The following is a 15962-nucleotide window of genomic DNA, read 5'->3' on the forward strand; positions in this document are numbered from 1 at the left end:
ATAAAAAAATCATATTCAAATGCAATTTAAAATTCAAAATTTGATTCATATTTGAATATCTGATTTCAATTTTTGAAATTCAACATCAAATTCAAAATTAAATTTATAATTATATTCATGCAAATTTATATAACTTCAAATTCAATATCAAATGCAAGTCCAAATTTGTATTTAAAATCAAATCAAACTCTTTAAATTCAAATTAAAATTTGAATTCTAATTCAATTGCAATTTCAAATTCAATATCTAATTCAAGTTCAAATTTATATTCAAATTCAAAATCAATTTGAATCCAATCAAATTCACTTAAAACAAAATTATATTTAAACGAGACATTTATTTATATTCAAACCTCAAAATTCACGATTGAAAATTCAAGGATTCATGTGCAAACCATGAAGTTATGAAATTCCTCATCCAAAATTCAAATTCATATTCACACTGAATTTCCGATGAAGGCAGTCTCAATAAGTACATCACCCCCCCCCCTCCCATGATTATTACATTGCAGGTGTCAATAATCGCTATCACCCCCCCCCCCCTCATTCCAAGCTTGCCCTGCCCCACCCTTTACAGACAGTACCCAATCTCAGTATGGATGACCAGTCAAGCGTAGCAGCCACTCCAGGTGACTGCACACAAACACACTAAACTTCCTATTGAGTGGAGTCTCGTAATAGGATTCTAAAAGGAGTTAGTTTCTTTAGGGCTTCATGTGTTTGTCATACCTTATTACATGTATGCCCTACCATGCAAAGAGGCTCATTGTAAAACGACAAGAGGCCTCACCTCTACACCATGGTATTATAAAAGAATTTACCTTAACTGGCTTCTTTGGATTGTCAAAGAGTTAAAGGAGCTTTTATTGTGCATTCTCTGGACTTGAGCTGTGCATGCAGTTACACATATATTCACCAGTCCATAGCAGACTACAGATTGGCAGCCACCATATAAGCATACTGCACATGTAACTCAGCTCTGGCTCTTGGAACATATGGTAAGGACATTAATTTTTTAGCAAAGTAATTTAATATCATAATATAATATTCACTACAATGTGTGTGGGTGCGAGCTGGGGTTGAGATATTTGCAGAACTCAACTATACAACTGTACCAGAGCTTAAACTTTAGCTAAATATCAAGTTTATAAGGAAAAGTTAGCAGTGTTAAGTCATTCAAACTTGTAAAGGGCAATTCACCCCTAAAATGTGTTATTCACATGTAGATTCAATATACAGAATAATGAAATATAGCAACCCCCAGTAACCCCATACAGATTGATCAAATTTCTTCTCTTTTCTTGGGGGGGGGGATAGGAGATAAGGAGACATTTTTATTTTGAAGATCAATTTCTTACATGTATAACTGTTCCAAAATGAGAACAGTCCTAACCTGCACAGTTCTATTTTTCCAAAATATAAAAAAAGTAAATAATCTTATTCAGTACCATATGAATAATTTTAATAAAATTAGCAAAATATATTCTTATAAGCCTGTAATATAATCCTTATGAGTATACAAATTCTGTAAAATGAAACAAATTGATGGAAGACTACCAAATTACTTTTCCAGGGGGGTTGTGCACATGATACTTAATTTGTTTATAACATTTATTTGTTTAATAAACCTGTACTGTTGATGTATGCACATTGAAGGTCTACAAGCAATGATTGGCATAAAATACTATGGTATCTGGTGGGTATAATATTTTCTGGCATGCAGAGAGAAAGGGGGGGGGGGGGAACACATAGTACATTGAAGCAATCTTATGTATATAGCCCTACAGTTCTGGCATCAGACAAGAATGAGATTTGTTTTTAAAAGGCCAAACATTCCAGGTGCTACATGTAGTTTAGAAATACTTTCTAATTTTCTGAGCCAATTATATGTCTCTTCCATATGTTTTGAAAGGATTTAGACAAAAGTTGATTCCAGTTTCATACAGATGTACTGTAGATTTGTGTGGGTATGAAATAGAAATAGAAAAAATGTATTATTCAGGCTCAACTGTATATCTCTGTTCTATTAGTCAATGAACCATGAACTTGTTCAATGCTTTTTGGCAGGTTTCCTTCCTTTATATCTCAAGCATTCCCAAAGTATTGTGAGAGATTCTATAAAAGTAGTTGACTAAATAATCAATAGCTATTCATACTGAAAAATATAATTCCCTAACCAGCAAGAGATATGTAATTCAATAAGTGTTGACCTCTGTAGTCACTTCTGTTTGACCTCCAAGAGATAGACATACAGAGAAAAGGAGAGAGAGAGAGAGGAAGAGCAAGAGAAAGAAAGAAAGAGAGGAAGAGAGGGAGAGACAGCAAAAGAAAGAGTTGAAAAACACTTGAAATCTGCTCAAAATATCTTCCATATTTACAGACCACCTGCAGAAATATAATATTGCTTCTCATTTTCAAATCTAACATATGTTTATTGGTAATTGTTATTTATAACAACTGATACAAATTGTTCAAAACTGAATCCTCAACAAATAAATATTAAAAGAATAAACTCTTAAAAAAGGTTACATGAATACATGCACTTTTATTCTTTTCCCCCCCGATGAAAAAAAGCTTCTGACAATGTTTTGTGTTGGGTAAAATGCTGATGGGAAAACATCATGCATCTACACTCCACATAATTATGTCACAATCGAATCAAAACTATTTTCCCCCAATTATCCCCTATAAATATTAAAGCTATGGCATGAATAACAAATAAAACTCTGATTAGAATCATGATATAGCAATAATCTTAAATAATTCACTCGGATTCAAGATAATGTATTGCCATGTACATGTAAGAATGCTCAACATTTGTTTTTAGGCAGGATAAAAAAAAGTACAATACACTGAATATATATTTTCCCATGGAGCTACAACATAGCTCCATGTTTTTGTGCACATTAAAATAACTGACATTTTTCAATTTATAGTTCCATTGAGATGAAATGAAATACAACCTCCTCAGTTCTTTAGTTGAGTGTTGTAGGATGGGGGAATGTTATTAAAGAAATACTGCACTTCATGACAATCTCATGGTAATTATCAACTTCAATAGCAAACATACCTGTATTGACAGGGCAAACATATAGTGTCTGAATAACTATCAGTTATAATGATATGCTATCAGATAGTAACAGGGTATTATTTTAATTTATGCTTATCATGATGACAATTGGCAAATAGGTTATTTAAAGTGTATAAAGGCAAACAAATAGATTTCATAAACATGTGGACAAGTGTTTCTTTATTTTCATACAATTAAATGCCACAAATGCATGTAGTGATGCCCCCCCCCCCCCCACAAAAAAAAAAATAATAATAATAGTAATAATAATAAAAAAATAAGAAAACATTTTTTCAGTGAAATTATATATCTAACAAAGGGTACTTTTGGAAGACCTACTTAGTAATGAATTTTTCAACTCTGAATCAAGAATATCGGCATCTTTTCAAATTTCTAAATTACCAATACTACTGCAGCTGTCATATTAGGTCTGCTCCCCCCAAAAAAATAAAAATAAATAAATAAATCAACAAATAAAATACAATACATTAATTAACAAATAAAAATAAAATGAAATATAAAAATAATGAAATAATATAAATGATCATTAAAATTATTAATTTTCATAATTCAAAAAAAAAAAAAAAAAGGGATACCAGCAGAATGAACTCATGAAATTCTGCTAAAATTTTCCTTAATTTCCTGAACATCATGATAGTAGCACTGATTCCATAAAATAAAATCATTCTGTACACTTTAAACATGTACTCCCTAATTTTTCTTACTTGAAAAGTCTGGAAATACCATGATAGTATTTTGACATCCCATGACTTGTACATGAACATGTACCAGCAGAAATAAATCCCTCGCATTGAGTGCCAGTGTTGAGCATATTGTAACATATACATTAAATAACTTACAATATACAGTACATGTAAAGAGGGATCATTTTGCATGTTGATCAAGTACATGTAACAGAAGATGATATTTGTACAGGACTTTTATCATTTGATACAAAGGGAAAATAATCAATCATAGCATATTGGAAGGTTAGAATAGAATATCTACAAAATTTTGGCCTACGAGATACACATCATGTGACCTCCAATTATTCAACACATATTTGCCTGGAACATATTGGAAAAGGATGATTTTAAGTTTGTAATAGTAGTGTAATATTCTGATTTTATGAGCAATTAATATGAACCGAAGAAGTAAAAAAGCAGGAGCATATTGGATCATTCTAGATCACTGCGGACATAAGAATTGTAGTATTTAATACACAAGAACACTGTTTCCAGTTTTATTGGCAATAATTCAGCTAGATTTGGTCATATACATGAACTACTGTTACATCATACATGACATGTATTTCTATGAAGTGTGTAAGGCAAGAGGAATGCTGAGATGTTTACACTTGTCAAATTTAAAGGTCAAGTCCACACCAGAAAAATTGTATTTTGAATCGACTGAGAAAAATCAAACAAGCATAACGCTGAAAATTTCATCAAAATCGGATGTAAAATAATAAAGTTATGACATTTTAAAGCTTCGCTTATTTTTCACAAAACAGTTTTACGCACAACTCAATGACATGCACTGATGAGAGAGTCGATTACATGTATGTCCCTCACTTACTATTTCTCTTGTTTTTTAATGCTTGACATATACAATATTTCAAGTTTTACGGATTTGACAATAAGGACAACTGAACCATAAAATGGAAATTCCATGTGTTCAGGGAAGAATGAAACTTTGTTTCACAGGACAATTAGGAGAAAATTTCATATTTCATTTAATGAAATACAAAAGAAATAGTGAGTGAGTGATGTCATCAGTCCCCTCATTTACATACAGACCAGGATGTGCATATGACTGTTTTGTGAAATTAAGCAAAGGATGTCATAACTTTCTTATTTTACTTTCGATTTCAATGACATTTTTAGTGTTATGCTTGTTGGATTTTTGTCTTTCTTCTCAAGCCCTTTCATCCTTGGGGTGGACTTGTCCTTTAACAAAAAATATATAATATGCACAAGTGAGCAGGTCAATACAATTTACCCGTACTGACAATTCAGTGGATATTGTTGAAAATTAAACAAATTTCTGTAGAATGTGATATCATACATCTTACAACTTTACTTAAGATTTGCTTTATTTCTCTTCCAATCTTGCAGATTACATGACATAAAAACACCATGGCAGAACTGTTCCTGAGGTGATGGCTCATTGTAGCAACGGACTAAACCACAGAGTTTCATCTAATGGTCCATTCTTCTCCAAAAAGGATACCAACACCAACAGCCACATAGCGGAGTTCCGTAATAAGCACCTGGTTTGTGCCGGGTGCAAGCAGCGCTTTGTGACTTCTGTCTACACACCAACGCTGCTTCCCTGCCTGCATTCCGTCTGTCCAACTTGCTTTGACGAAGCAACATCCAAAGACAGCAGCACTGTCTGTCCATCGTGCAAGCAACAGGTACCATCCACACAAGGTGTCTTGACAAGGAGCTCTATTGCTCCAGACTTCCATGTGGACTACCTAGCAGAGTACCTCGGATACACAGAAGGGATCGTCAGACTCTGTGAAGGTTGTGAATCTTTCACTAAACTTGCCAGTGCTTGCTGCTCCAACTGCATCAAATTCCTGTGCAAAGAGTGTCTGATTAGACATCAGTACACTGTAGGATACCAAAATCAGCATTTCCTCGAGGTCAACGATCTGACAAAGGAGGAGTGGGCAGTACTGTCGCGTCAGCAACGCTTTTGTGTGGTCCATCAAAGTCAGGCCCTGACTCTTTTTTGTACTGGTGAAGAGTGTAACCTGCCAATCTGCCTTTCCTGCTGCAAAAGCGATCATATTTCAGAAGGACATAACATATCCGACCTGTCTTCGGTTGTGGAACAGCTGAAAGTCGAACTTCAAGAGCTCATCATCATGAGTGAGAAACAGACCCAAATGCTTGAGAAGCTGTTGGAGAACATTGATTTAGTGACCCAGAAGCTTACATGCAATGCTGAGGAAGCGACGAGTCAAATCAAAGCACTGTTCAGCAGGTGTCGCAAGGTCCTACAGCAGAGAGAGGAGGCTCTACTGAAAGCTGTCACAGATGCACACACCAAGATGCAACAAGGACTTAAGCAGCAGAAGGATGACACAAAGACCATGCTTTCACACATTGCTGTCATGACTGACTGTGCAAACACCAGCAATAATGCCAACAGTACAGTATCAATAGCCAGGGTGCAAAAGAAGTTAGAAGGATTCTTCAAGGAGGTTGCAAACGGGGTGTTTTATCCTCTACCATTGGCCAACAGCTGCATTGACTTTACTCACAGGCACAATGAAGCTTTAACTTATTTTGATTATGCAGTGAAGGACCTAGGTAAAGTGACCAACGGAGATGAAGTGCCTTTTTTGACGGTGGTGAATCCTCAAGAGTCTTTCGTCAATCAGGAAAGCACTGTGAGACTTGAAATGACCAACTTGAAAGGAGATCGCAGCACAAAGGGTGGAACCATAGTATCTGCAAATATGAAGACTCCTTTTGATGAGAACTTACAGTGTACCATTGTTGATAATATGGATGGATCATACATCATACGGTATCTTCCCACGGACCCTGGTGATCATCTCTTGCATGTTGAGGTTTGCCATGAGCCTATCAGAGAGGAGCCAATAACAATTCCAGTGTATGCTCTTTGTACAGAAATCAAGGGTGAGAACACAGATGAAGAATGCATGGTGGAAATCTATGCGAATGATTGCAACGGAAAGCGCCAGGCATTAGCCAAAGACCTGAAGTTCTCAGCAGATGTCCTGGACCCACAAAACGAGGAACTGAAAACTCAGATCTACTATTACCCGTACGGCTACCATGGCATTGTCTTCCGTCCAAATAGTATTGGTGAGCATAAGCTGACAATAAACTTGAACAATGTGCTTCTCAAGTTTACCCCTATCATGGTGCCCATCCACAGGATCATCTCTTGTCAAGTGGACAAGAAACCTTTCTTCCTGGAGAACATTTCTGGGATGACAGTGACATACATGGGTAAGATCTTCCTTGCAGATACTATACAGAACGAAAGAGTTCTGGGTTTCAATCAAAATGGTGAATGCTTCACCAAGATCAAAACACCATACAAGGGAGATGCCTTGATCACCAAAGACAGAAAAGACAACCTTGCAATGCTCTTTCCGTATCGACAAGTAATGATCTTTTATACTCAGAAGGGGAAGCAGGTTCGCTTCTTCGACACACCGCAAGTTGTCAATCCTGTGTCAATCGCCGTCACATCCGCAGAGGAAACACTCATCCTGGAATGCCTCAGCAGTTCTGTCTTGGTATACAACTCTGCAGGGTTCCTCCAGACTACTGTCGGTGGGACCAACCACGCTATCAGTCTCGGCTACCCGATCTCCATGAGCCTTGATTCCAGGGACAACATTTACATCAGCAACAAGACGGGAGGTTCCATCCTGAATCTGACCTGGAAGGGAGACTTCAAGCGTAGTATCGGTCTTCCGGAGACCTTCAATCAGATCGGTACTGTAGACTGCACCCCAGATGGCTACATCCTGATCCATGAAGAGAAGCTCTCTCAGGTTGTCTATGTTGTCAGCAGGAGGAGCGGCAACGTCCTGCGTACCATCAATGTCCATGGTATCGTTGGTTTCCTGGAGCACCTCGGCGTGACCCCTGATGGTTGTTTCATCAAGTTGGACCGCAAGAAAGGGTGTCTGAGGAAGTACAGGTATGCGTACTACTCAAGACGTAACACCTATCCTGCTATAGCTGCATCTACTGCTAATGATCAAAATGATTTTGAGGTGGTAGGATAGCATGCCAATGATGCTTTACATCTGTTCCGTGTAAACCAATTGAGATATATATCTAATCATATTTATTCATTTTTTGAGGGATGGGCGGTGCTAAAGTGTAACTGATATTTAGCAACGTGATTCTGAGCAGCATTCACCTTCATTTTGGATTATGATCATTCATCTATCTTGAAATATCATGCTTGAGAATTATGTTGAAAGAACTGTGCATCCAGTGTTTATTTTCATTTACAAGACTTTGCCTTGGATATCAAGTGGAGAACAGTGCCAGGTGTCCTTAAATACATGTAGTGTTTCTCTTTTATAGGAAACATGTTACATTCAGAAAATGGGCTACTTGTTTCATTCTTTTTTTCTTCATAATATGCATTTCACGTTGTACACCTCGCCTATGTTCAAAGAATGGCACCAGTTCATGATATATGACATTTATCCTGGTAGTGTCATGAACAATACTTTACAAAAACTGTGGTTTAAAGTAAAATAAAGAAAATGGAAATGCTTGGCTGAAACCTATAGTACAGTGCAACCCACTTGAAAAATAAAAAGCTCTGATACAAAACCACTTGGCGAATCCATAAGCACTGTGCAAGGTGGCAACTTTTAAAAAGCCCGGTGCAAACTGCACGATCCATCATGTCACAATTTTTAACAAATCTTATCTTGGTCTTTAACAATATTAATAAGATTGTAATTTTGTTGCTAGGAGCAACCCAATAATGATAATTATGATGCGCTGTTTGAGCCGGCAGATGGTGATGAAACGTGTACAGCAACCACATGGTCACTTCCTCGCAATGAATTTCCATTATTGCTGCAACTTTTATGTGGATTTTATGATCAATCCTGCATTATTACTGAGCTGCCAATTGTAATTTTATCCTATTTAGTATGATTTTTAAGGGAAAAGTGACACTAAATATGATTTTTCCCCAAGAAAAAGGATATGTCAAACTTGTGAGAAAGATGATTTTCGGTATGTTTTAAAAAGAATTTAAGAAAAACAGTATTTAGACTTGAAAATAGGATAACAAAATAGATATGATTTTGTCACAATTAAAGTTAGAAGCTCTGATTACTATTCTGACCTTGTTTCAAGAATTTGTAAAAGATTTTCACAGCAGTGATAGTAGGGAAAGTTGATGGAGAGCAATGCAAGTAGGCCGACATGTACTTGTCTGTTGACCATGCTTGTGTCTTTTATTCATGTGCATGCATATAATCCCTGATTCACTTTAATATTTTTGGACAATTTCATTGGAAAGGATACAAATACACTACCCTCTAGCCTAAAACATTTGGGTTTGTAAGGGTATATCTAAACTAAGAACAGTGAACATCTAGATTATATGCATAACAGTGAAAACCTATTTCAACAAGGCCATTGGGACCATCAATTTTATATTAAATTCTTTATGAAGCTTTTTATATCAGGGTAGTGTTTCACACAATTCTTTGTAAATATATGCATGACATTATTAACAAACAGTGAATCTGTTTTTTACACTGTAAATCAACACTGAAAATTTGGTGTACATCATTTCTATACAGAAAGGGCCACCAGTCGTTCACAACGTCATGCATTATACAGAAAGCTTTATATACGAAACAACCCCCAGGGTTATAAAAAATAGACCTGGGCCAAAGGGCCAAATGAGCAACTTTTTAATACAAAATATTTGTCCAACCAGAGCCCTTCACTATCAAGAGATACACATACAATGCAAAGTTGCTAGTTCTAGCAAGTCTCTTTTTTATTTTAGAGTGAATGCCATAACTGCTTCAAAATTTGCTAAATTTTTAATTCCTAAATCGGCATCTCTGACTAGTATCAATGTAGATATTAAATGAAACTAATAATGGTTTATATTGTTTATAAAATATTTACATTTTATGTTCTATATGTTTTTGCATTTGTTTCGAAATTTATGAAAAAATGTCTTTTGTAAGTTTAATAACCAGCTGAATGCTGCCAATATAATCAAATGTGTAAAGGTGGATATTTTTTTTCTTTCATTTTGTAGAATTTTGTAGAAATACATTTTAAGAAAATGGTGATAAGATGACCCTTCCTTATATATTTTTTTGTTGAATAAAAAATGAATTGAATATTGGAATATTTAAATTGGACAAAGTATTTTTTCTGTAAAGGCCACTGCACACCTAACGACCCGACTGGTCTCCGACTGGCTTGCGACTGATTGATGGGAGATGTGACGTCATAGCTCTTGTCAGCTTGAGAGTCGCAGACCGGTCAGAGACAAGTCGCAAGGAAAATCATAAGGATTTGACATGTCGAATCCTTATGACTGGATCACAAGCTCAATCCAACTTCCAGCCAATCAGACAGCAGAGTTGCACGACGCGTATATCAACGCGCATACGCAGTAGTAAGTGCATTTTCTCAGTTGCTATGGCAAAAAGCAAAAAGCGCATGCGTGAGTCGCAGACAGCATGGTAGTCGGATCGCAAGGTGTGCGGTGTCGAGGCTTATGACTACCTTGCGATTCATCTCCCCTCACTCAGTCGCAAGCCAGTTGCAGACCAGTCGGGTCGTAAGGTGTGCGGTGGCCTTAAAAGTCACAAAATCCAATCGCCTATTTCTGGACATATATACAGTATTCTTTTTAAAGAATTAATGGTTTGTTTCTTCCATGTATTGATTCAGAAAAAGCTACTAAACTTCTCATGTTCAATATATTTATTTGAAAAGCAGAATGAAGTTAACCAAATGTGTTACTCTGCATGTATTTTTGTGGGAAAAATGACATTGTGTATATTCTCTAAAATTTCTAAAAAGATGTTTGAGAATTTCGTGAATTTTGTGTTGACTGTTTGCTTTAGCAACATAAAATGTTTAATAGGGATATCATACAAAACATGCATGTATGCCCTCCACATGTATGTAACATATTATGTAATAAAAAAATTATAAAAAACAAGAAAAAGAATATAAAAATGAAAATTCAGTGCATAATCTTGGTTGGGGTTTGAAAAACCACCTTGCAATCTCCAGGGCCCCGTTACATAAAGGGTGCAAGTGACTAAAGCAAGGCACCACACAAATTTTTTTTCTTGATGGCCCGATCGGTCCACTCAATCTCATAATTTTGGTGGCCCGCATAGTAAATTTATTGACCTGAAACAATAGGAAACATTACAATTTATCAAAACTTTGTTAGCCCAACCGGTCCACCAAGTGTTGGCTTTTAAAGAATTTTTGTGGCTCAATTCTCATTTTTGGTTGCCCCGGGCCACCGCTAATGTCTAGCCTTGACTAAAGTAACTTTGCCATTATCGTAAGTACCATGGGAACCTTGGTTGCAATTTTAAGCTGCTGAGCTCTGTTACATGTACCATGATGGTAGTTGCCATAATGGAAAAATATGAAGCTGTATTAAACTCTGCATGAAACAGGCCCCAGGGGGCATTTCATGAAATAATGTAAGTATTGACCTAATTATATGTTTTAAGCTCTGACAATTTCATTGAAATCCTTAATTTTTGAGCTTACACAATTTCAGTAAGATCCTTGATGTTGATTGGATCAAATACACTGTCCTATGACTGTAATAATAATGGTGACTTGAAGAGAAAGACAACTTGTCAGTGCTGACAACTTTCATTAAAAGAGGGTGTCCTGGGCCCCATTGCCTTAAAGCTCCTATCATGGTAACTTTGCCATCCAATGGTAATCTCCAAAGAATCCATGATTTTGATTGGCATGTGAGATGTGTTACTGTACCATGGTAATTGTGCAACGGGGCCCAGGGGAGCGTTTCGTGAAAGGATTTCATCAGACAAGTCCTGTTTTATCCGACAATTACCATAGAAACAGTCCTTCTCAGCCAATCAGAATCAGGGAAAGTTGTCAGATCTGACAACTTGGCGGACAAAATGTTGATGAAATGCTCCCAGGTAATAAAAATAACTGGGACTAATGATTTATTTTGTGAGATTGTTTACATATTGTTTCTACATTGATGTTTGGTAGCAGATTATAAAGATACAGTGAGATTAATCTAAGAATTGACATTGATTATGCAATGTAGGTGTTTTGTAAACCATGTACCGAGGATAGCTAGAATTGATTGTCAGATCAAATTTATCACTTACATTGATTTATTTATCAATCATGGGGACCCAAATGTAAGGGGAAATATTGCTGTAGTATATATCACAGACTCAGCCTTCTATCAAGTAAAAGTATTATCTACACCAATGTAAGTATTACTATGGTTCATTGAGATGTGTTAAATCTGAGGAGTACTGATTTGCTGACTTTTTTAAATGAGAAAACTTAAGTAGAGGGGAACATTTTTGTCCAACAAGTCAGATCTTGCATCTTTCTTTGATACTGATTGGCTGAGAGGCAGTGTTACTATGGTAACTTTCTGATAAAACAGGATTTGTCGGATGAAACTTCTGACAAGTCCTTTCATGAAACGCTCCCCAGGAAAGAATACAAAGATTATATTTCATTCTAATTTTTATTTCATTTTAAGAGGTTTATGATAGATAAGTATAAATCAGCTTCATGTAACACTTTTTTTCCGTGTTGTAACACGTTTCTGTGAATTTCTATTTCTTTCTATGCAAGCATTTTGTCTAATGGTTTCTAGTGATATTTTGTCTTCCTAACAGATCTTTTCTATTAAATGAAGTACATGTACCAACAAAAGGTGAATGAACTCTATACATCAAAAAACGTCTATCTTGTTTTTCTTCTTATGATATTGAAAATGAAATAAAATATCATTTGGTGTGTTTTTTGCATGTCAATCCATGTACAAATTTTTCTTTTTAGATTTTAATTCTTATTCAGGGGGAAAAATATCACAACAATACTGATTCTAATGAAAATAGAAAAATCAAGCACACATTTTATCATGCTGAAAATTAAAAGAAAAAGGTTAAATTATTCCTTGAATATGTAGAATTGCCGTTGCTGTAACCAATTGCAATTCAATGAAGAGGTTCTGAAAAAAAAAATATATATACATGTATTGTAAAAGAAATAGTGAATATGTGATATCACTAAATACCTCATTCCATCCATGTTGCGCATATAAATGTGTTTGACTACATGTATTTTGTTTTACAAAAAAAAAACTTTTCATATTTTTTTTAATTTGCATCCAATTTTGATGAGGTTTTTAGCATTAAGCTTGTTTGATTTTTCTCCATTCAATCAAACCCACTTTTTATAAGGGTAGAATTGCCATTTAAAAAGCATCTGAATCCAAAACTCGCACAAACAGAAAAAAAGGATCTCTCTTCGAACCCAAATGGCCCATATTCTCAGGAGGTTTCAATTGTACCATGGAGAAGATGTGTGTTCAGGGAAGAATTGCCATTTAAAAAGCATCTGAATCCAAAACTCACACAAACAGAAAAAAGATCTCTCTTCGAAAACTCCAATGGCACATATTCTCAAGAGGTTACAATTGTACACCATGGAGAAGATATATGTAACTGTGCTATTTTATCGCATTTACTATGAAAATGCTTCCTTCTGGTAAAAGGCGCCTAATAGAAGCATGATAATTTAAAAAATCTGTAAACATGTAGACCATGGTTTTGTATCACGATACAACTGAAACCTAATAATACCCCTTTCATAAACCCAATTATGCGGCTAATGGCAGCATAATTTGGCCGTAAAATCGGAGGAGGACCAGAGTTATCCGCATTATTTTGATGCTGCAATTATCCGCATAATAGCGGCATCGGGACCAGATTTTGACTTTATGAGGGCAATCCAAAGTAATGCGGATAATTGCCATGGTGCGGTCACAAGGTCACCCTTTTCCAACACAACCGCATCGGAGGGGGTGTGTGCGGTTGCCATGACGATTATCCGCCTTTTTCAGGACGGGCGCTCGTAAAAATAGTGCGGATTATTTTCGGAGTTTGTGAACGCAATTTTTATTGAATTATCCGCATTACTCTTAGGCGGCTAATTGGAGGATGGGTTTATGAAAGGGGTACATGTATATGAAAAGGGGTATAAGTCTCAAGGGCCTCCCCTATAATTTTTTTTGCAGTTTTAGATCTGTAATAAGCTCCCACCGCAACGTTTCAAGTCTCTCTTGGATCAAATTTGCCCAGTCCCCCCCCCCCCCCCCCCCCCCGTCCTCGATACTACCCCAGCATAATTCTAAACTGAATAATACACCTGTAGGTCACCAGTCATGCTGATGTAAAACAACTCTAAGAAACGTCACTATGAAACACTGCAAAAGCTGGTCGAGTTACGACTACTCTGATCAACTATAACTATGAAAAGCCAGCAACGTCAACATCTAAAATGCATGTTTGTTCAAAATGTCTTCTAGATATGGGGCCATAATGGCAACTAACCATGGCAACAGGGCTAAGCGCCAATCAAAATCAAGGTTACCATGGTACATGTAGTTGCCATAATGGCAAAGTTCCAACAGTTGCAAGTCCTTTATGAAACGGGCCCCCGATGTACAAATATACATTCATCGTTTCCTTGAAAGTTCAGTGTGCTCCTCTTTTTTTACAAAGGTCATCATGCAAATTTCCTGGAGAAAGAAAATATGACATTGTTGGATTTCCATAGAGTTTAGGATGATCGGATCAATTGCAACTCTTTGTAAGACGGGATCCTATAATAGGATCTATAGTACATGCATACCAGGCATTATTGTAGAAACTTTATAATAGTAAAGGCGACCGCACACCTTACGACTGGTCTGCGACCCGATTTAGGAACAAATCGCATTTTGCTCATTTTCTGAAGATGTGAATGGAACATATCATTTTATTTGAGGTTGAAATTAATTGAAATAATAATATTATAACAATTTTGAAAGATTGCAAGCCCTTATTTTGGAGTAAAGTCCAAATTAGGTTCAAGTCGTAGCCAATCGTAAGACTGCTATGACGTCATTACGACTAGATATTAAATTCGCTTTTATTCTAAGAAGGATGATAGCATAGTCACAAATTTGATCATACATGTAGGTATTCGTACGATGATTTCGAACATTACACAGTAAGATATTCCAAGTCTCAATATTAGCATCAAATTCTATTACATTTTATTCTGAAATCGGGTCGCAGACCAGTCGTAAGGTGTGCGGTGGCCTTAACAGATATCAGTTACTGGAATAGTCCTAATATAGCAAGGATATCTCATCCTGGTCCCAAGGTCAGTCTTACAAGCAATCACCTGGATCATGCAAAACTGATTATGCAAAGTGCTTTGCCCGGTAAAGTAACATTTCAAGTCAATTCAAGTGTTACTAAGCCTATTATCAATATCTACATGTACTTGATAACTACATATGGCATTATTGTCACCCAAAATGCTTTTTGTAAGGGCAAAGGGCCCTGGAAGACATTTCACTTTTACTTGCTTTCAGTGATATTTGTGCACTGAAATCAGTAGTGAAGAGCAGTGTCTTCAGTCTTATCCTTAGGTGCAACAGAGCACAGGGGTGAACGAAAAGTTACTTTGATAAATCATCCCACGCACCATTACTCTGTGCAGCACAGTAGCGAAGGTAATTCAAGCAAAAACATTGGTCTTATGAGGCGGCATTCATGTAACCATTTTTTGTAAGAACTGATATTTGTGCAGTGGAATCTGTAAATTAAAATCTAATCCTTAGAAGGCGCGATAGAGAATAGAGGTGATCAAGAGATTACTTTAGATCAACATTATGGTGGTTAAGTATTCTCTGCATTCAATGGATATTCACAAATCAATCAATATTTTGATACTTCACATGTTGAATTGAATTGAATTGAATTGAATTTATTTCCGTTAAAAACAAATAGCAATACATATAAAATAATACATTTGAAATTCAAAAATGAAAACAGGAGGATGGCCCTACTCAGCAGCATCAATCATGGTGCTGCTGGTCTACCAAGAGGTCCTCATATATCTTTTTTTTTTAATTACGCAAATATGAATTATACAGGGGTGTGAGTGGTCACAAATAAAAAGATCTGAAAAAAGCTGAAGAGTGTTGAAAAAGTCTGAAATACAAAGAGCTCCCATACATTTTGTACAGAGGAAGGCCAAAAATAAGCTGAAATTAAGCTGAAAATCAAAACAAAAAATCTGAAA

At 36.1% G+C, this 15962-nt stretch overlaps 3 protein-coding genes across 6 annotated transcripts in view; 1 reads left to right on the forward strand and 2 right to left on the reverse strand.

Moving 5' to 3' along the window:
• Positions 1 to 426, reverse strand: part of LOC129274897 (dynein axonemal heavy chain 2-like) — a 49216-nt gene extending 48790 nt beyond the window's left edge. For 2 of the 4 annotated variants that reach the window (XM_064108299.1, XM_064108298.1), the window contains exon 1: positions 353 to 426. The gene's annotated coding sequence lies outside the window, so the exon portion shown is untranslated. The remainder of the gene's footprint in view (positions 1 to 352) is intronic. The other 2 variants (XM_064108301.1, XM_064108300.1) reach the window with 1 other exon arrangement.
• Positions 427 to 636: 210 nt separating this feature from the next.
• Positions 637 to 9652, forward strand: LOC129274944 (uncharacterized). The gene is made up of 2 exons (XM_054911697.2): positions 637 to 997; positions 5187 to 9652. Exon 2 carries the CDS (start codon positions 5231 to 5233, stop codon positions 7853 to 7855), a length of 2625 nt encoding a protein of 874 aa, XP_054767672.2. The 5' UTR covers positions 637 to 997; positions 5187 to 5230; the 3' UTR covers positions 7856 to 9652.
• A 4632-nt stretch (positions 9653 to 14284) lies between these two features.
• LOC129274945 (dynein heavy chain domain-containing protein 1-like) overlaps positions 14285 to 15962 on the reverse strand; it is an 88872-nt gene continuing 87194 nt past the window's right edge. Inside the window, exon 55 of the mRNA XM_064108440.1 lies at positions 14285 to 14406. Within this exon, the coding sequence (XP_063964510.1) occupies positions 14363 to 14406 (44 nt within the window). The 3' untranslated portion in view covers positions 14285 to 14362. The remainder of the gene's footprint in view (positions 14407 to 15962) is intronic.

This window comes from Lytechinus pictus, chromosome 13, assembly GCF_037042905.1.
Source record: "Lytechinus pictus isolate F3 Inbred chromosome 13, Lp3.0, whole genome shotgun sequence".
Lineage (NCBI taxonomy): Eukaryota > Metazoa > Echinodermata > Echinoidea > Temnopleuroida > Toxopneustidae > Lytechinus > Lytechinus pictus.